This window comes from Hirundo rustica, chromosome 25 (genome assembly GCF_015227805.2).
Source record: "Hirundo rustica isolate bHirRus1 chromosome 25, bHirRus1.pri.v3, whole genome shotgun sequence".
Classification (NCBI taxonomy): Eukaryota; Metazoa; Chordata; class Aves; order Passeriformes; family Hirundinidae; genus Hirundo; species Hirundo rustica.
The window spans coordinates 759,336-779,600 of record NC_053474.1 but is presented as its reverse complement, the minus strand read 5'-3'; the positions used below and the strand labels follow the sequence as shown (position 1 = coordinate 779,600).

Sequence of the window (20,265 nt, the reverse complement as noted above, 5' to 3'; positions counted from 1 at the left end):
TGCTCAGGCTGAAGGAACCAGCCTCCACTTACCAAATCCCACTCCAACACTCAACTCCGCATTTCATTTAAGCCTTTGAAAGTCAGAAATGAAAGAACCGAGAGAAGAGAGCTGCCTATGGCTTCGTCCTATGCCAGCCAGAGCTGAAATTATGGATTTTGAATTATTTTGCTGTGCAACCACTGATGAGAGTGGGCAGAGCCACAGCCAGCAGCAACAGTGTTCTGGTTGTTTGGGTTCAGCAGCACCCAGCACAAACCTCCGAGAGACAAGATAATCAAACACAGCAATCCTGACATGGTCTTGGTGCTGGAGAAAAGCCAAAACAGCACCCGAAATCAGCCAAGGGTTTGTTTGGGTTCATCAGTGCTGAATTCCAACATAAACACGTGTCCTTACTAGATAACTCCAGAGGAAAATGAGGAAGGAGAGCCAGAAACATCCCATTTCCACTGGAAGTGTTTTATTTGTGTTTTATCCTGCTGGCTAACCCAGGCAGCAGGGGGGTTTCAGCATGGATGAAACGCGATTACTTTGTAATTATCCTTTGTTACTTCTCAAAGTACACGGTTCTGCACTTCCCTCCCTGCCCAGGGAAATCGCGTTAACACAATTAGAGCAAAAGCCCTGCTTTAAACACGGCTGCCCGGACGTTGCTCACACGGCTCCAATTCTCAGCACAGACAGTCTGCAGAGCCATCCCGCTCCACAAATCAGCACGAGCTCTGTCACCGGGTCCCTCTGAAGGGAAGGGACACTCTCTAGGAGGAACATTCACTGTATATCATCATCCTGTGCTAGTGCTGCTGGCACGAGATGCTGCAGGATTTCTCCCTCTCTTGCAGTTAATATTCTTTGCAGCATTATTCTTGCAATATCTCAGAGAGGAAATCTAACAACAGCTCTAGAGCCACGCAAGGCAAGTGTTGGAGGCCAGATTAGAACTAATGAGCTCCTGGCTCCCACTCAATCCCAGCCTTTAGAACAATTAGCTCAAATAAACCCAGGGACCGTTTTCTGCTCTGCTGTCGTCTGCCCGTCCTCCCCGGTAACTCCTGAGCTGGAAAACTTCAATTGGGTTTGACAGAGGGGAGAGGTCACAGAGAAACCACAGCTCAGAGCAAGCCGCCGGCACGGGGAGACCCCCAGGGTGCCCCACGGAGGGGGCAGCGCAAGGTTCCTGCCGTGCCACTGAGGAACAGGGATCAGATCAGCGCCTGTGGCTCACACAGCCCCCGGGGACCCCGATGGACAAGCACGGGGCACGTCCCAAGCCGTGTGATGGCTCCAGGGACCTCGGAGGGTTTCAGCAGGCAGGGCTCCCGTCCCTAGAAAGCTGCACTCCGTTACCTTCCAGCTCAGGGAGGAAGCCTCGGGAACACCACTCCCCTTTCCAAAGCCGCTGGAGATCTCTGCTTTGACCAGCAGACACTCCCTCACACGGGGGACTCCGCAGCTGCTGTCGGGATGGGGAGATGCAGGAGGGAGGCACAGAAGTCACTTCGGTTTAGCGCAGCCTCTGGCTGTTACTCACGCTCCAGCGTCCTCGCAGGGAGCGCTGGAGTGCCCAGGAGGAAACGGCTCCGCTGCACATTTTCCTGCTGGATCGGGGATCAAGCAGCGTGTGCCCATTTCACAGAGGTGCCCGCCGGCTCCACGGGGTGCCACGACGGCTCTGCCCTCAGGAGCAGGACACAAAGTGTCCTGCTTTAATTACCAGAGGGTGCTCTGCCCCGTTAGGCAGGATACAGACCAGAGCCATCCTGTCCCACAATCAGGGGATGTTTGTTATCCAGTCCCCCAGCACAGCTCCCACTGTGCTCTGCCTCCTGCCCTGCTCCGGGTCCGTGGTGCACAAAGCCCTCACATTATGTGCAGCTCACAGACACCGCTGCCCACGACAGCTCCTCTGGAGCCCTTCCAAAATGTGGTGTCAGATGATGAACTCAAGTGCCAGGGGACCAAGAGTAAAGACAGCAATCATGGCAGTGTGTGCTCCTCATGCCAAATCCACTCACAGCATCCACTGAAAAGTATTTTTCTGGGGAATGTAAATGTAGTCTCTTCCCTAAGTTTAAAAATCAGAATGCTCCCAGCACCAGGATTTCCTCTCGCCACCATCAGAGTGAATATTCCTTCCTGCCTTCCCCTCCTGACAGCTCCAGGTCAGTTTTATATTCAGGTCAGTCTCTCATTCAGTACTAAGGTACATTTCCCTTTCTCCCTTCTCAGCCGCCCCATCTAAAATCTGAATTGTTTTCAATACTGGAGAACATATTCAAAAACATCAAAATGACAATCAATCTGTGCAATAACAGAATCACAAAGTAAACCAAACATGACGGATTAACGTCATCTGGCAAAGCCTTGCACACAGAACCAAAGCAAAGAACACTTAGCATGAAAATCTTTCTCCCATTAAGGGGCAAATTTAATCATTGATTAAAAGTTAATCATGAGTCCATAAAAATTTTGGCTGGGAAGATGGAATCTTAATGCAGGTGACTGCTTTTTTAGTAAATATTTGAAGACCTGGATGTGCACAGGCCCCAGACTGATGGAAGAGCAGGGAGGTTACAGCAGCATGTCACTGACAGCTCACAGCCAGGCTCCATCCCCCCGCCCTAAACCCATCCTCCTAAGCAAAGAATTTCAAGGAGCTGATGTTTATTTCCTGAAGTGATTCAGGGAAGTGCAGGTCCTTCAGCACAGCACATCTGTGGGCAACCTAGAAAGTAATTTCCCCACGCCCAGCACACGCAGTCACTCATCACCCGCCGCCAACAACTCTGCAGTGCTGGAGCCGTGCTCTGGCTCTAAGTGGCAGTTCAGAAACCAGCCTAGCATCAAATTTAGCTGTTGTGGAACAAGTGCTTCCACTGCTAGATTTGGGGAGAGAAGAGCAAATGACTGCAAATTGCAGAGCACTCCCGAATTCCGGAGTGCCCTCAGCTCGGGAGAGCGGGGTCAGAGCGAGCTCCGAGGTATCGCTGAGGCAAACAGCTCTGCAGCGCTGATCACAGCACGGCAGGCATTGCCCGTGCTCCTGCACTCCACCAGCAGAACAAACACATTTTTAGTCAATTAACTGTATCCCCTACAGCTAACACAGGCTCGAGGTCAAGTCTAAATTCTGTTTGCATGAATCCACCGGCGGCTACTGAAGCAAAAAACCCACTGCACGCACCATTTGTGAGATTTACACTACAGTACCCCTTTCACAGGTTCAGTAAATAAATGCATGAGGAGTGTGGAGCAGAGGAAAATTCCAGCAAGGCTGGAGCCAGCCAGTGCTTCAAACTGCAGGGAAATTCTCTCTTGCAGAGATATTTCTACCCCAGAGAAAAAATTACAATCTGATCACAGCACATCTGACTGGTTTGAGATCATAATCCCACTCCGCCATGGTAAATATTTTACTGAGAACTGGTTTCCTTACCCCCAGCAGCCAGAGCGAGTCTGGTGGAAGTCCCTGGGTTTCCATCTGCCCAGCACACAGGATCAGACCTTCCCCACGTGCCTCAGCTGTGCACGGGAGGTGCATTTCCAGCTGGAGCTGTGCGTGGTGCTCCTCACGTACCGATTACACGGCTGGCCCGGAGTGCTGCTCAGCCCCAGATTACAGCAAGGAAAGGCATTTTCTCCAAATGGAAGAACAGAAAGTTGCACAGTGCAGGCAAAGGGAGAGGCCTGACATCTTTTCCTGCTGGCTGTGGAAAGGAGATGGTCAGAAATGACCAATAACAGGATCCACAGCCCAGCTCAGCCTGAGAGCTGCTCTGAGCCTGGCTTTAGGCAAACTGGTGATCACAGCCCACCCCCAGCGCACCTGTGAGCTCCAGGAGAGCACCCAAACCCACACAGGTTACCAGAGGCAACCAGCACCTGAGCTGAGACTTTTCCTGGCAGGGCTCAGAGCTGTGGCAAAAATTCGGGAGAACCCGCAGCATTTCCCCGGTTCTGCCCCAAAAATCACTGCGGTCACAACAGTCAAAACCACACAAAGGGAGCTCAGCAACCAACACCAAGGGGCTTTCAGCAGAGGCTGAGCTCCTGATAACATTCCTGTCTCTTGTTAATTACCTCTTAGTCATAAACTGCCAAGATATTTGTGTCTGAAAGAGCGATCCACCTGCTGACGTGCAGAGTGATGCAGGGTAACTGTGTACACGGGCTGTGCTGCCTCCTTCCCCCCAGGGGCTGATTTTTGAGGGCAAATACATCTCTAGAGCTGTGTTAGAAGAGGACAGGGGACAGCCAGGTGAGGCAGGTAGAGGTGGAGACAGGAGGAAAAGCCAGGATGTAGAGAACTGAACTAAACAGGCTTTGGCATCACTAATCCAGAGGGAATGAATGCGGGTGTCAGACCCAAGGGGACAATCCCTGCCCGGATTTGACACATTCCCTCATCTGAAAGGGACAAAGGACACTGCCAGGTTCAGGCATGAGGCATGCCCACACATCAGGCATGGAAACGTGCCTTTTGCACCCAAAAAAAGAAAAGGAAAACGAGTAAATCTCTTCCTCTGTTCCTATTTTTCTCACATCCCATGACTGAGCTGGAAGTATTTGACGATGAACTTCCTGCTCTGGCTGGTTCCAGTGGTTGTCTTTGAGCACCAGTTGATATAAAAATACTTTAAAGGGATGCTCTTCCCTGTCTCCCCACCGATGAGATCCACGAGTCCAAGGCAGCAGGAGTGCAGCAAGGAGCAGCCTGTTTGGCTCCATCCATCATCAGCAAAACTGTCAGCTCAGCTCCACCAGCAAAATCTTTATTACTGGTTATGATGCAGAAGGCAGGAACCACACGGTCTGATTTCCTCAGATCTGAGGCTGAGTTTGCAGAGGCAGCAGTTGGAGGGGAAATAATTTTGACTTTTCCCTGAGCCAATTTGATCTGGAAATTGTTGAGAGCAAATAAATATGGAATCCCACCGTGGCATTTCTGCAGTCACTCTCCAGCTACAATCACTTCTCTTTTTTTGTCCCTGAGCATCAGTGATTTGTATTTGGCACATGTAAAAAATCAGCTAATCCCCAAAGCCATGCCTGACTGATCAATTACACAACTAATACCTTTTCCACAGGTCATCTTAAGAGATGAATAATCCCTTCCAACATTTCCCAACCTGCAGCACGGGGAGATTTGTTATTTGGCTTTCTGCAGCTTTCCTGGAAAGGTCAGAGTGGCCCCAAGCCCTGGGCTGCCCACAGAACACAGAGCAGTGGATCCCAGACCGTTCTCCAGGTGAGCACCGACCTTTAGCAGCAAAGGCTGTGCAACACAGGTGATCTCTTTTTTATTTCTCAGGAAAACAACTGTTAACTGACCCTGGACTTGTCTTTTTAGGTAAAGCTACCTGCACACACACGTCAGCCCAGGAGATCCAGCCCAGCCTGGCTCCTCATTCTGCAGACAGCTCCAGTGCTCCTCGTGCTCCAAAAGGGCTTTCCCAAAGAGCAATTACGTGGGAGAGGCCATGGGGCTCTAAACTCTATGTTTCAATCTGGAAAAGCCTAGCAGGGCTACACGAGCTGCCACTCTCCACACAGAACAGCCAGGACAGCCACGGCACTGCCTCTCCTTTAGCTGAAGCATCAGGCAGCTCAGAGGTGGTGAGAAAGAACGTGCAGCAGCCCGGAGTCCAGACTGGAATTCCTCACACTGAAGGGTCCTGTGGAAAACTGGAAGCTCCAAGTCTCTAGGCTGGGCATCACCTCCGGGCAGCTTTGATCATGCACCGGTTTTTCCTCCTGGCTTTCATCTGACAGGCAGATGGGGGGAAAATATCAACAAATCCCATCCACATCCATCCTCCCTGGTAGAGGTGCTGACCTGTGAGAATGGCCTGAGGAGAGGCAAAGAAAATAACAAAACTTCCAGTACGAGGGCAGTTTGGGACTCGATTTAGCAAGTTACAGGACTCAAAGCTCTGGGGGAAGGAGGGAAAAGCCTCCAGCTACTGCAAACACCTCAGAACAGCCAGCACAGCCACCACCTGCCCTGCTGGCATCTCACATCACGTGAGCAATATTTGCTAATCCAAAGGCTGCATCATCACTTCTTCCTTGCAATTCTTTTTTTTTCTCCATCTGTTTCTTTTTATGCAGCATTTGTCTTCTAACCTTCCTGGTTTGTTTTCCTCTTGTCTTCTTGATTAACAAAAAGAGACACACCTTATCTCTTCCCCAGGATGCACCACCCTCCCTTGTTTTGCGTGTTCAGCCTCGTATCTCAGCACCATATTTGTTTCTCTCTCTCTGAATAAATAGAAGCGTAGGCACTTTTAAGAAATAAGGGCTCTGTTTGAAGAGTAATTAGCTGTCAGCATAAAACTAATATTTATGGATTCTCATCCTTGAAAACTCTAACTCTGCTACCCAGCACTGATTATGGCTGTTAGAAACAGATGGGGCTGAATCCATACAGCTTGAAATAATGCTATATTTAAAAAATAATTAACTCCAAATGAAGGACTGAATGCCACTCGCTTCCCCTAAATTTGATTTTTCAATTTGATTTGTTTGCACGGAGTGGAAGCTGGGTTACTCCCGGGTATGTTGCGCTCCCTGGCACACCTTGGAGGTGGGAATCTGCAGAGAGCCAGGCACACCTGAGGGCTGGGCACTGGAATATTCCAAACACCCTGCAGCAGGGAAGGATGGCTCAATCCCGCCTGGGATCACCGAGGAACCCAGCACCCCTGGGTGTGTTGTGTCTGGCTGCCTAGCAGAGGAACTGGAATTTTACCAGCGGCACAGCCTTTGTTTTAGTGCCTGACAAAGATATGGGAGGGGAGATTTAAAAACTGTTTTTCAGATGTAGGTTGGAGAGGATAAAAGCCCTCGGTGTGTTATTCCCTGACTTGATTCTCTCTTCAGCCCGGGGCAGCATCGTCGCTGGATGCCTGCACCTCTGCGAAAGCACAGACCCAGGAAATTCATACTCTGCTTAATTAAATCTGCGCTTTTTACTTATTGGCACCTCTTCCAGGAGCAGAATTCCCTCCAAGTTGGTTATCCATCACGGCAAAGGATCCGACAGCCACAATCAAATCCCACACAAGCGCGGTTAAGTGGGTCACAGCCTGCTCCGTGATGTGTGCCAGGCTTTCCTGCACGAGCTGGAGGCACGGGGCCAAACCCTCCCCTGGCCCTGACACCCCTGCAGCCCCCGCAGCAGGGCTGCCCCTGCTCCCGGCAGTGCGTGACAATTCCAGTGCCAGTCCCACAGGGATCTACCGGGACAGAGCCTCCTGCATGCCCCGACTCCTGCAAGAGCACATCCTGTCCATCCATCCCCACGGACCAGCCGAGTTCTGCCATCTCCCGGTTTTTGTGCAAAGTCTGATCCTCCCTCCGGGATGGAGACTCTTGCACAACCAAAGACATCTCCCACAGAACGAGGGGTTTTCCCCCTATAACCCTTTTTTCCCTCTATAACCCTTTTTTCCCCCCCTAATAACCAAGCTGAAATTTACGTTTCGCTCATTTCAATCGCACCCCGCCAGCGATGTCTCCTCTCCGGTGAGTGCAGGTGTGTGCTCAGTGACGGACACTCCCTCGGAAAGGGACACCCCGATTCCTGCCACCCTTCTTGGGAAAAGGAGCGAGCAAGGGACCTTGTGTGAGAAATGGGGGTGAGGCTGGGGAAGTGAGGGGTGCGTGATGAGAGCGGGGATGATGAGGGGGACACGGCTGTGAAAGGCAGTGATGTCTGACTGAGGGGGACACGGCTGTGAAAGGCAGTGATGTCTGACTGAGGGGGACACGGCTGTGAAAGGCAGTGATGTCTGACTGAGGGGGACATGGCTGTGAAAGGCAGTGATGTCTGACTGAGGGGGACACGGCTGTGAAAGGCAGTGATGTCTGACTGAGGGGGACATGGCTGTGAAAGGCAGTGATGGCTGACTGAGGGGGACACGGCTGTGAGGGCAGGTGATGGCTGAGGGGGACACGGCTGTGAGGGCAGGTGATGGCTGACTGAGGGGGACACGGCTGTGAGGGGGACACGGCTGTGAGGGGAGGTGATGTCTGACTGAGGGAGACATGGCTGTGAGGGCAGGTGATGGCTGACTGAGGGAGACATGGCTGTGAGGGCAGGTGATGGCTGACTGAGGGGGACATGGATGTGAGGGGACATGGCTGTGAGGGCAGGTGATGGCTGACTGAGGGAGACATGGCTGTGAGGGCAGGTGATGGCTGACTGAGGGGGACATGGATGTGAGGGGACATGGCTGTGAGGGCAGGTGATGGCTGACTGAGGGGGACACGGCTGTGAGGGACGGTGATGGCTGACTGAGGGGGACATGGCTGTGAGGGACGGTGATGGCTGATTGAGGGGGACATGGCTGTGAGGGATGGTGATGGCTGACTGAGGGGGACATTGCTGTGAGGGACGGTGATGGCTGATTGAGGGGGACACGGCTGTGAGGGCAGGTGATGGCTGAGGGGGACATGGATGTGAGGGACGGTGATGGCTGATTGAGGGGGACATGGATGTGAGGGGACATTGCTGTGAGGGGCGGTGATGGCTCACTGAGGGGGGACCCAGACACGAGGGCTGATGGGGACACAGCCCTGACAATTGAGGGGGAATCACGGCCATGAAATGGGGACGAGGGTTGACTGAGGGCAATGTGGCTGTGAGGGGAGCCGAGGACTGACTGAGGGGGAGATGTGGCCACCGATGGCAGGCGAGGACTGAGGGGACACACACCTGTGAGGGGAAGCGAGCTCTGACTGAGGGGAGGCGATGCCGTGAGGTGAGGCAAGGCGAAGGCTGCCTGAGGGGGATGTGAGCACTGAGGTGAGGCGAGGGCTGCCCGAGCCGGGCCCTGGAGGGAGGCGAGGCACACGGCCGGGAGCGCTGCCTGCGCTCCTCACCCACCTCTTTGATCTTCATCCTGCGGGCGCGGGTCTCGGGGTCCTCTGCGGGCCGCCCGCCGCGCACCGGGTGCCGGAGGCTCCGGCGGAAGCGCTCGTAGTCGAAGCGGAACGGGGCCCGCGTGTCCCGGGCCGGGGGCGCGCCGCTGGCGGGCTGGGCTCGGCTCTCGCCGCCCTGCACCTGCTGCCGGGAGCCGGGCGCGGTGCGGGCCGGCGGCCCGGCCATGCGGGCGGCCGTGCGGAGCTTCTCCCGCAGGCGGCGCGGGGCGGCGGGGCTGGCGTGCCGGGGCTCGGCGGCGGCGGGGGGGCTGCGGGGCAGGTCGGTGTCGCGGGTGGAGGAGGAGGAGGCAGAGGACGAGGAGGCGGAGGATGAAGAGGAGGCGGAGGCGGTGGCCCGGCGGGGGAGGAAGAGGCGCTTGAAGCGGGAGGAATCGGGCAGGAGGAAGAGGGCCCCGAAGCAGAGCGTGAGCAGGCCCGAGAGGAAGAGCAGGAACAGGAACTTCTGCGGCAGCCGCAGCCCCAGCGCCGCCGGCCAGCCCGGCATGCCCGGCAGCTTCCGCAGCACCACCATGGGGCACCGGATCGCGGCCGCCGGGCGGGACCCGCCGCCACGCCGGGGGCTGCCGCTGCCTCCTGCGGCGAGAGGCTCAGGGGGGCCCGCCCTGGGCACCACCGGCCGCCTTCACCGGGGACCGCACGTGGGTGGCTCCGGGCCGGGCGGAGCGGCGGCTCAGCGTCCCCGCTGCCGGCATGAAGGCGGCGGCGAGCGCATCCCGCCGGGGCCGGGCGGTGCGGGGCTGAGCTGGGCTGAGCTGGGCTGGGCTGCTCCCGGTGCGGGCTCTCGGCCGGACGGTGCTCCGGGGCTGGCTCAGGCAGCGGCGCCGGGGCGGTGCGAGCCCGTCTGTCTAGGCGGCCGTGGGTTCATGCTGCAGCATTTCTGCGGGGCGGGGGGGAGACAAGAGCGCGGTCATTCAACACCGCCGAGGATGCGGCCGGCGAGACGAGCCTTTGTCCCCGGCCGGTCCCCCACCCTCCAGCGGCACGAGTTCGGTTCCCTCTGTCCGCACTCGGCATCGGCTATCCGGTCTGCGACCAGCTCCCAGCTCTGCACCATCTCCCCTCCAGCGCCGGGATGCTGGCGGGGCAGCCCAGGGGACAAGGGGAGAACCCCGGCAGGGACGAGAGGCTCTGGGACACCCCAGGAGGGGCAAGGTGCCCTGGGACCGCGCGGACAGACAGGGGCGAGGCTGCTCCGCTCCTCTGCCGCGAGCTGCTGCCTTCGCCGGTGCCGGGCTGGGGACGATGGGGCTGCAAACCAGCCATGCGGAAAGCTCGGCTGGGGCTGAGCTTCTTGAGGCAAAAAAAAAAAAAAAAAAAAAAAAAAAAAAAAGCAACTTTAAAAAAAAAAAAATTAAAAAATCTATGAGTTTCGGTTTTGCCTAATAGATCCCGGCAATTTTCTCCCAAATCTCTGCCTGATAGAGTTATCCATACCGCACCCCCAACCCCACAAATCCTCTCCTTGCGGAAGAGACAGAGCTCAACTTTCAGACCCCGCAAGCCAGCAGGACACGGCTCGAACCCCTCGGAGCGATCCCCGGATCGCCCCTTCTCCTGCGGGCAGGGACAGCGCTGCCCCCCGAGCGCCCTCACACCGCTAGGGCGGACGCTGTCCTCTTCCCCCAGCACTGTTTACTCACCCCTCTGACAAATCCAAGCCTCTCCGGCTTCTACAGTGAGCAAAATCTTCTCAATCCTGCCCGCTCATCCCCAAAGCGACAGCCCCCCGCTGCTGCCAGCGCTCACGGGTGCCCGCTCAGTCGGGAGAGGGAAGATGCTGCGCTCTCCGGGGGACAGCTCCTCTCCCTGCCCATCCGAGCATCCAGGCGGGGAGCACCGAACTGCACAGAGCTCCTTGCCAGGCTGTGCTTTTTGCCGGTGCCGGGCGCGGGGACCGGCGGGGCAGCGCTGCCCGGCGCCTCCGCGGAGCCCCGCCCGCGCCGCCGCTCACTGCGACAGCGCCCGGCCCCGCCCCGGGCCCGCCCCCGCCGCGCCCCCTCCCGCCAACGGTCACCCCGCCGCCGCGCCAGCCAATCAGCGCGCAAGGCGCTGCCCGCCCTCGCTCGCTATTGGCTGGTTGCCCCCACATGCGATCGCCCACTGGCTGCTGCCCGCGCCAGGGAAGCCGTTGGCCCCGCCTCCTTGTTTACCACAGTTGCCCGGCTCGAGCTCGGGGCGAGCTGGCCCCGCCCCATTCCTCCGGCCACCGCCTCCCATTGGCTGCGAGGAGCGCCCCGTCCGCGCTGCGATTGGCGGAGGGGGGGGCGCCGCTACTTTAAAAAGGGGCTGCGGGCACGCGGCGGCTCCAGAGGCGGTGCGGGCTCGGCCGGGATCGAGGGTGATGCTGTCACCGTTTCCGAGCCTCTCGCACCCGTCAGGGCTCTGAGGGACCAATCTACCTACAGATCCCCCACGAGGGCTCCGTACCCTGCGGATGCCATGGCCCGGGGGGCACTGCTTCGCTGCCTGGCACGGGGAGAGGAGCAGGAGTATTAGAGAGGGACTCTGGGAACCCCTTTTCTGGTTTATACGAGCCCGTGTTCAAAGTGCCGTGAAACACTTCTTAATCCCAGATTGTTAAATCTTCACCTTAACCTTCAACGTATCACCAGGCAAATTTGAGTGACCCTGTGAGTTAATACCTTACCAGAGGGGAAGACAGTGTATCAGAGTTTCTGCTCATAAACGTTACACAAACCTCCCTCAAACCAGAACAATTAGCAATGAAAGGGAGAAAAGGAAAAAAGGGCATCACCCACACCCGGAGGCATCTGAAACCCCACAGGAACAACTGGATGGGTGGAAGGGGACAGGATGAGGCTCCCAGGGAAGGGGTAAACGCAGGCACCAGAGAATGGCTGTGACTAAACTTGGAAGAGCTAAAAGGTAACGTTTTGTAGGCTGGAAAGGAGCTGGAGCCACGAGGAGAGGAATAATCTGTTTGTGTGTGCCTCCTGCACAACCACCAGCACCGCAGGGACAAACACCTGAGCTGATGGCTGGGGCTGCCAGCAGGGCCCCTCACTCTCTGAGAATCACCGACACCGCTAAAATCGTCATTTTCCCCTGAAAACTGCTTTAAGGGCTATAACGCAAGCAGCACACCAGGACTGTGGAGCTGCCCTTGACCCCAGGCCAGCCATCATCCTCCTTCACCTCCCTCACACCTCCACAGCCGCTGCAGGCTGAGCCCAAATAAACCCAAAATCAATCAAAACCCTGATGCTTTTAGCTCCGGTGGCTGCCCGGTGGGCCTTGAAGGCGGCCACCCTCCGAGGAGGATTTACATCCTGATGGGTTTTGGGTTTGCAATGGTTCTTCCCCCCGGCAGGACCTGCTGAGCGTGGAGCTGAGGGCACGGCGGGCTCGGCTCGGGGCAGGAGGAGCAGCAGGAGCCAGCCTGGCACAGCTGCTCTCCCTCCTGCCCTGTGCCTGCGCCGTGAGGAAGAGGAGGGAGGCACAGGGCTGCTCCTCCTCGGCAGGCTGGCACCGGCAGATGCTCCTCGGGGCCCCCGGGAGCAGCTTAGAGGAAGGGCTGGTTCTGCTCAGGGCGAGGGGAGAACCCAGCTGCCCCTTGCAGTGCTTTGAGCAGCGATGGGTTTGGGCAGCGTTTCCCCCTCGGGCAGCCCGCAGGGACCAGCAGCAGCCAGAGCCCAGAGCTCCGCGGGCTTCTCACATCCCTCCTCCCCACACCTAAGCTCAGACCGAACAGAAATAATCCTTCACCTTCCTTAAATCTCCTCTCCCCCGGGGAAAGCTCACACAGCAGGCAGGCTGCAGTTTGTCTCATCCTTATTAAAAAAAAAAAAAACAACCAAACAAAAAACAACGCCAAGCCAAGGGAACAAAACCCCAGCAAACCAAAGCTCTCTGCTGTTCCAGTGGTGGTCCCTTGATCTTCTTAGGGGAGGCCCCAGGATGGGAAAGGTTGGACGGCTCTGCTTCCTAAGAGGATTTGGGGCATCAAGGAGGATAATAAATAAAAATCAACAGCAGAGAGCAAACCAGAGGGAGGATAAAATAGACAAAATTCTGAGCAAAGCAAAGGGCTCGCTCCTCGCTCCTCATTCCAGGCAGTGGCGGTGGAAAAGTTGGAGGCTTATCTTTTAATTAGGTTAAATTAGGAAATCTTTCTGTTTTGCTTTGTGTTTAGCATGACATTGTCTTGGAGGTAAAAGCTTGGAAATTGAAGGTTTTCCAGATTAGGTTAAATTAAGATATTATGCTTCTTAAAGAAGACAAAGTATTGTCTTCAAGGTAAATGTTTAATTACATTTTAAAAACAATTTTGTCTGTGCAATAATAAGATAGGGCCCGGCTCTGCCTGTGACTGCAGTTCCAGATGGAAACCAAATAAATTGAGAAATTGGTGTTGAAGGAGTTAGGAGGCAGAGTGTAATTACTGGGGAAATAGGGGTCCTGCTGCATTATGGTTCTTGATTTTTTAGCAGCTCTGGAAGAAATAATTTAGAGAAAATTACTTTTTTTTTTTTTTTCATGGGCATAAGAAAAATGGAATTTAATATCCACCTTTCTGTGAGGAAGCAAACTACGGAGTGATAGATAACATTCAGGGCACAGGAGCTTGGCCTCCAGACTACCTTTCAAAGAGCCTCGATGTTTATTCCTCTCTCAGAGCGAAAAACGCTCCTGGTTCTGGCTGCGGGATGAATCCCAGTGCTGGAACAGAACCCCAGAAAGCCTCTGTGGCTCCTGGAATCGCTCCAGCCGGGGATTTTTGGGCATCGCAGCCGCGAAAGGATGGAGCAGGCAGATGGGAGCGAGGCTCAGGGCAGAGACAGCACAGCGAGGGGAAGAGAGGGGGAGAGGGGAAAGGGGGAAAAGGGAAATCAACCCAACAACGCAGCCCTGTTCCCCTGTAGCGGGGAGGGATCGTTCATCCAACGCATCCCTCAAACAGGGCAGCCCAGCGTGAGAACCAGACACCGACACCGCCGAGAGCTGCTACAAAGCGCAGGCGGTGACAGCAAACCCGGCCGGGGCTGCCAGCCGTGAGAGGGACGGGATCCCCTCCCTGCCGGGGAACACGCACGGAGCTGACAGAACAAGGAGCCGTCACCCAGCGCGGCTCTGGAGCGCTCCCGACGCTCGCAGGCTGCGGCTCGGCTCCCCGCAGCCGGATCCCGGGATGCTGCGGGGAGCGGGCCCCCGCTGCCCGCCCGGATCCCGGGGTGCTGCGGGGAGCGGGTTCCCCTGCCCGCCCGGATCCCGGGGTGCTGCGGGGACCGGGCTCCCGCTGCCCGCACGGATCCCGGGATGCTGCGGGGAGCGGGCCCCCGCTGCCCGCCCGGATCCCGGGGTGCTGCGGGGACCGGGCTCCCGCTGCCCGCACGGATCCCGGGATGCTGCGGGGAGCGGGCTCCCCTGCCCGCCCGGATCCCGGGGTGCTGCGGGGAGCAGACTCCCGCTGCCCGCACGGATCCCGGGATGCTGCGGGGAGCGGGCTCCCCTGCCCGCACGGATCCCGGGATGCTGCGGGGAGCGGGCTCCCGCTGCCCGCACGGATCCCAGGATGCTGCGGGGAGCGGGCCCCCGCTGCCCGCACGGATCCCGGGGTGCTGCGGGGAGCGGGCTCCCGCTGCCCGCAGGGATCCCGGGGTGCTGCGGGGAGCGGGCTCCCGCTGCCCGCACGGATCCCGGGGTGCTGCGGGGAGCGGGCTCCCGCTGCCCGCACGGATCCCGGGATGCTGCGGGGAGCGGGCTCCCGCTGCCCGCCCGGATCCCGGGATGCTGCGGGGAGCGGGCCCCCGCTGCCCGCACGGGTCCCGGGGTGCTGCGGGGAGCGGGCTCCCGCTGCCCGCACGGATCCCGGGGTGCTGCGGGGAGCAGACTCCCGCTGCCCGCACGGATCCCGGGATGCTGCGGGGAGCGGGCTCCCGCTGCCCGCACGGATCCCGGGATGCTGCGGGGAGCAGGCTCCCGCTGCCCGCACGGATCCCGGCCGCTCCCTCCCCGCCCTGCCTCACCCGGGGTCCAGCAGGGAGCGCCTGGGGGAGGATGGAGCTTCCAAGGCTGGTGTTGTTTAACGTTTCGGGCCCACTGCGGCTGCCCGTGGTTTATCTGCTTGGGATCGGATCAGGGCGAACCCAGACGTTTAAACCTGGCTGAGCCGCTCTGCAAACAGCAGCCCTGAACTCCGGGGAGAATCAGAAAAACAATCCCCGATGGCCTGTGATGGCTCAGGACAGGAGAAATCTGTGCGGTATCGATTGTTTTAAGGCTTCAGAAGTACGAGCAGAGGGCAGGAGGCTGCGGAGAAGCCCGGGTAATTAAGGGAGCTCGTTATCTGCTCCATGGATTGCAGTGCTGCTGCCTCGGGTCGCTCAAGGAGCAGGGAGTGAGAGGCAGGACTGCTTGGCACATTGAAGCGCGTGCTGAGGGGCTGCCGGCGTTGTCTGGGGGGGAATCATTCGAAAGAAGCACCCGAAGGGCCGAAGTGTGATGATGATGCAGCCGTGGCCATGGCAGCGTGCAGGGTGCTGGAGAACCCCGAGGAATTCTGCCAGCACGGCCTCGGGCACCGACCTGCACAGGGTGTGGGAGAGCCGAGGGACAAAGAGGGAGAGGATAAAGGTGAAGAAAGGCTGCTCCAAAGAACATCTTTCTCCTCCTCCTTCACATGATCCCCTCGGCATCTCTTGACCGCCCTGTGCTGCCAAGGAGGAATTTTGCAGGCTGGAAGCTGCGGGAATGGATAAACTGGAAGTGGGGCTTGCCCTGGTTTCATGTAGAGAATTTCAATGAGCTCAGCCTGCAAAAAAAGGGGGTCCTAAGCCCCCTCTCTGTGGCTGTCAGGAATGAATGGATGGTGCAGAGAAAGCAGCTGCCTCACCCAAAGCTACAGAGATGCTCCAGCCACAGAAAATGGGATATTTGGTCCCCCAAAGCCCTGAATTTGGGGCATCATCACACACTGATCTGCAGCTCTGGCTGCTTTGCTTCTAACTCCACATTCCTACATACAAGATATAAATTATCTGAACTAAGAGTCACACTTAGGGATGCACAGGAGCCTTGCTGAGAACTCCAGCGGTTCTCTGCAGGCAGGAGAGAGACGTGCACAATGTAAACCCCATCACCTCAGCCAGGCTCACGTTCTACCCCAGAAGAGGGGGAAAAAACCCATTCACGTCTGAGGACTTGTGTAGGAATGAGCTCTCACAAGAGGAGGAAACACGCTTAATTATGGTAAAGGTCTACGTCTCAGCAATCTTACCTCCTGTGTTCCAGGGAAAATATCAAAGACGCTGAAAAATGGTACAAAAACAGAAACACAACATAAGGTGCATGGAGGAGCGAGCAGGAACATTTCTGGTTTATTACTTTCCTGTAACACCAGGTGACTAATGGAGCAGGCTGCAGCTTTTTTTTTTCCTCTTCTTCTTCTCATTAAAACCAGCATCATCAGAACTCCTGTGTTCCGTTTTGCCCTGCTTAAAAACAAGGAGAGGGCCAGAGGAACGCTGTGAATTCGCTCTCGTGAATGTAGAGCAACAGCCTATTTTAGATGGCTTCAGAAATAAGATCCCAAGTGGGAAAGGTCTAAGAATAATTTTTCATCCAAAGACTTCACCTGCCAGGAAACGCAGCTCAGGCAAAGCAGACCCAGAGAAAAATCAGGGAGGAACTTGGTGAAAGAAACAAACCCAGCTTTTCCCTGGGTGCCCCGTGAGGCCAAACCCCCTTTGGCCGGCTCTGCTGAACTGCAGCAGCTCCCTGGCAAGCCCTGAAATAAGGAGAGGGCTCTCTGCAGCCCAGAATAACTTTTCAGTCACCTTGAGGGTGAAGTTGGTCTGTCCGGACCGGAGAAGCGGGTCGCTCCCGACCCGGCTGGGATGAATCACTGTCTGCACTATATTTAACCAGGGCGCGGGGAGGTCAGTGCTCAGTGCTTGTCCCTTTGCCAGGCTGCTGTCCCACCTTCCTCATGGCATCCGCGAGCAAAACACGTCCTGTGACACAGCCACAGCCGGGAGCCGCCTCGGCAGCAGCCCTGCCAGGCTCTGCCCGCCCTCGCAGAGGAGTTTTCTCCTCCAGGATCACCCAGTGCCTGGTTGTGCTCCTTTACTGGTGGCACTGTGCTGGCACAGCCCCTGCTGCTGCTGGGAGAGGGGGTTTTCATCCTCCAGGTCCCTTCAGAAATGTCCTCAGCGGCCTTTCGATTTTCCCTGGGTCAGTAGAAAATGAAACAATTTTATTCTGTGCTGCTGTGAAACGGGGAAATGTTTTTCCTTCCCGGCGTCTCCGTGTGCTCCCAGCTCAGACTCATCTCTCCACGAGATCCCTTGAAATGACGAATCTCCTACAGGCACCCACAGATCCGCTCAGATTTCATCTTCCCTTTTCCTCCTTTAAAACTGCACACAGGGCAATGCTCAATCCACAGGAAAAAAAACCCCAAAAATATCTTCCTTGGAGGATCCTGGGCAGATCCTCCTCAGGGACCCCAAGAGACTTGTCCCTGTCCCCACGCCGTGTTTGGGTGAGCAGTGAGCTCACACCAGCGCCCAAAAAAAGGGGCAGAGGAGCTGTTTGTGCTGCTGGAGCTCCCAGTTTGTCATGCTGTGTCCGAGGGGCCGCTCCAGCTGCCTGTAGATGGAAAAGGCTCTGCCCAGGCTGCAACACAGAAAATGGAACCTGGGGAAAACAACAATTACGGGATTATAAAAATACCTGCCAGGAAATAGGAATGCGAGAGGCGGGGGAAATCCAGGAGTCCTGGGGGAAGGGAATTAACGCCTCAGGGCTGTGTCCTTCTGTCCTGGCTTTGGGAAGGGAATAAAACCCCAAAATTTCTTGGTAAGACCTGGAGGGATGCGTGGCCCAGCGCTGATTTTCTGCCAGGTTTAGGGGCTCCTTGAAGGCAGAGAGCCTCGGGACTGGCTGATCTCCCGTGGGGCACAAGGAACCCGGGGGAGGCTGGAATTGCTCCTTTTTAGCTGGCTGGGAGGGAGGAGCGATGACCCCCTGCAATCTGAGGTTGTTGTTTTGTGTCTGCTTCCACTCATCAGCCGTTCCCAGCCACCAGTGAGCCCGTGGTGGCCCTTGGGGACAGCCCTGGGCCGCGTGACACACGGGAGGGTGCGTTTGGGACTCCTCATCTGAGGGATGGACGGAGCTGCAGCATCCAGGGGCATCCCAAAGCCCGGGAGAAGCCTGCAGAGCTGCACAGCCCGAGGCAAGCCCAGCTCAGCCTTTAAAGCCTTGCTGACTTCCAGAGCCTTCCCCCTAAACCTGCTCAGGGCTCCCTCCATTCCATCCTCCAACAGCCCGGCGCTGGCTCTGAGCTCTGAGAGACAAGAGAGGAGAAACTTCAGCCTGCAGAGATCCCCTGGTGAGAGCCCTGGGGACGGCAGGAGAGCCAGGGCCTGATGCTCGGATGGGCAGCTGGCACCCGGCTCACACGGGAGGGATGCTCCTCTCCAGGCAGCTGCCGCCTCCTCGCTCCCTGATCCTGCTGGGTCAAACTTTGTCAGGACGAGAGGCAGTGCCAGGCCTTTCAGCCGGGGGAAATTGTGTTTTAAAGCAGGTTTGAGAGCCGAGTGTGGCCTCAAAGAGCCCTGGTGGCCGGGGTGGCACTCTGGAGCTGGGTGACATCTCAGAGCCAGCACAGCACACGCTGAGAGTGGTTCCCCCGCCACTGATTGTCACCACAGGCAGGAACTCCTCTGCAGATATCGAGCTGTGGAATCACTCCAGCACCTCCCTGAGATGGCCCAGATCAGATAAAGCCCGAGCTCATCGGGGCAGGCAGCTTTAAATCAGCATCTAAAGCCCGAGCTCATCGGGGCAGGCAGCTTTAAATCAGCATCTAAAGGAGCTTTATCACTCCCCGCTGGCTCGGAGCGGGTTGGGATGCTCAGCCTGGACCTCTCCCAGCTCCTGGCCCGGCGTGCGGCTCATCCCGAGGCTCTGAGGGCGGTTAATCACAGGGAAGAGCCGGATTCGGTGACATCTCAGCGCGGCTGGCAGGGCCAGCGCGGCGGGAGCGCCGCCAGCCCGAGGGCAGGGACGCACCTGCATCCCTCGGGTTCCAGTTCGGGCGGCACACAGGGACCAGCGGGGGTGACGTGGGGACAGCCCCGGGGCTGGGGAGCTGCTCCCCGCCCTCGGCGGCCCCTCACAGCCCGGCCAGCCCCTGCCCAGGCTGGCACCGCGCACCTCGGGGTCGGGAGCCCAGACCCCTCCTGCGCCCGCAGGACCGCGGGCTGGTTTGCGAGCCCCTGCCGTGTCGGGCTGTGACTGCGGCTCTGCCGCAGCCCCTCGTGCAGCGGGGCCGAGGCACGGAACGCCCGGGACGGGAAGGAGCCGCTGCAGCCGGGGCCGCTCCGCCGGGACGTGGGGAGCAGAGGCGGGAGGCGCAAAGCGGCAGCGGGGGTGCCCGGCCCGAGTGGCAGCCGAGCCTCTCCCGGCGGGGCTGGGAAGGACTCGAGGGCTCCTGCCTGTCCGAGCCCTTGAATTACTGCACCACGAGCTCTCCCACTTCTCCCATCGCATCCCGCAGGCGTGACTCAGGCCAGCTCCGAACGCAGACCGGAGACCGCAGAGGAGCAGGTGACCCAGATTCTGACAGACCTTCCCCAGTTCCATCTTGAGTCTCACCGCGATGTTTAACCAGCCTGAAAAACAAAGGGCAGCCTCTCACGTCCCCGAAGAGCAAAGCTCCCGCCTGCTCAGCGCTGGCGCTTTTCACACACAATCGCACTTTGCCAACCTGCTGCCCCCCAAAAACTCTCATGGCTCCAGCAAAGCCTCAGACATAAACGTGAAGGATCAAATCCGGCCCCATTTAAGGAGCAAACCCCCAGCAGAGCAGCACAGCCCCATCCCACACACACCACGGGTGATGAATCCTCCCCAGAACCTGCAGCCCTGGCTTTGGGATTGACCTGGTTCCTCTGAGAGGTGGAAGGTGGATTTATTCGGTTCCTCTGAGGGGTGGAAGGTGGATTTATTCGGTTCCTCTGAGGGGTGGAAGGTGGATTTATTCGGTTCCTCTGAGAGGTCGAAGGTGGATTTATTCGGTTCCTCTGAGGGGTGGAAGGTGGATTGGGGGAAGCTGTGGCCCCACCTGAGCTGATGGGGAGCAGCTGGGAGGGAGCTGAGCCCGGGCAGTGCCAGCCCCAGCTCTGCCTCTGCAGGTCAGGGCTCTGAGTTTCTGGGTGCTCCACGCTCAGGAAATATTCCTGACTCCAGCTGAACCACGGCTCCAATAAAGCTCTGCCAGGGTCGGTTGGATCATCCTCTGGCTCCTGCACCAACCACGAAATTACAGGTTGCTGTTACAGGCTCTTT

At 57.5% G+C, this 20,265-nt stretch overlaps 1 protein-coding gene and 1 long non-coding RNA gene across 3 annotated transcripts in view; both read right to left on the bottom strand.

Annotated features, from left to right (window-relative positions):
• The window catches only part of MAN1C1 (mannosidase alpha class 1C member 1), a 54,664-nt gene extending 45,195 nt beyond the window's left edge, over positions 1–9,469 (bottom strand). The window contains exon 1 of one of the 2 annotated variants that reach the window (XM_040086141.1): positions 8,894–9,469. In XM_040086141.1, coding sequence (XP_039942075.1) covers positions 8,894–9,460 — 567 coding nt within the window. In that variant the 5' untranslated portion in view covers positions 9,461–9,469. Of the gene's footprint in view, positions 1–3,439; positions 3,773–8,893 lie in introns of those variants that run through there. The other variant, XM_040086143.2, reaches the window with a different exon arrangement.
• A 5,588-nt stretch (positions 9,470–15,057) lies between these two features.
• On the bottom strand, positions 15,058–19,933 carry LOC120763112 (uncharacterized). The gene is made up of 2 exons (XR_005704023.1): positions 19,809–19,933; positions 15,058–19,589 (listed from the first exon to the last, which is right to left on the bottom strand). It is a non-coding gene; the product is annotated as an uncharacterized LOC120763112 (long non-coding RNA).
• Between the last annotated feature and the right edge of the window lie 332 nt (positions 19,934–20,265).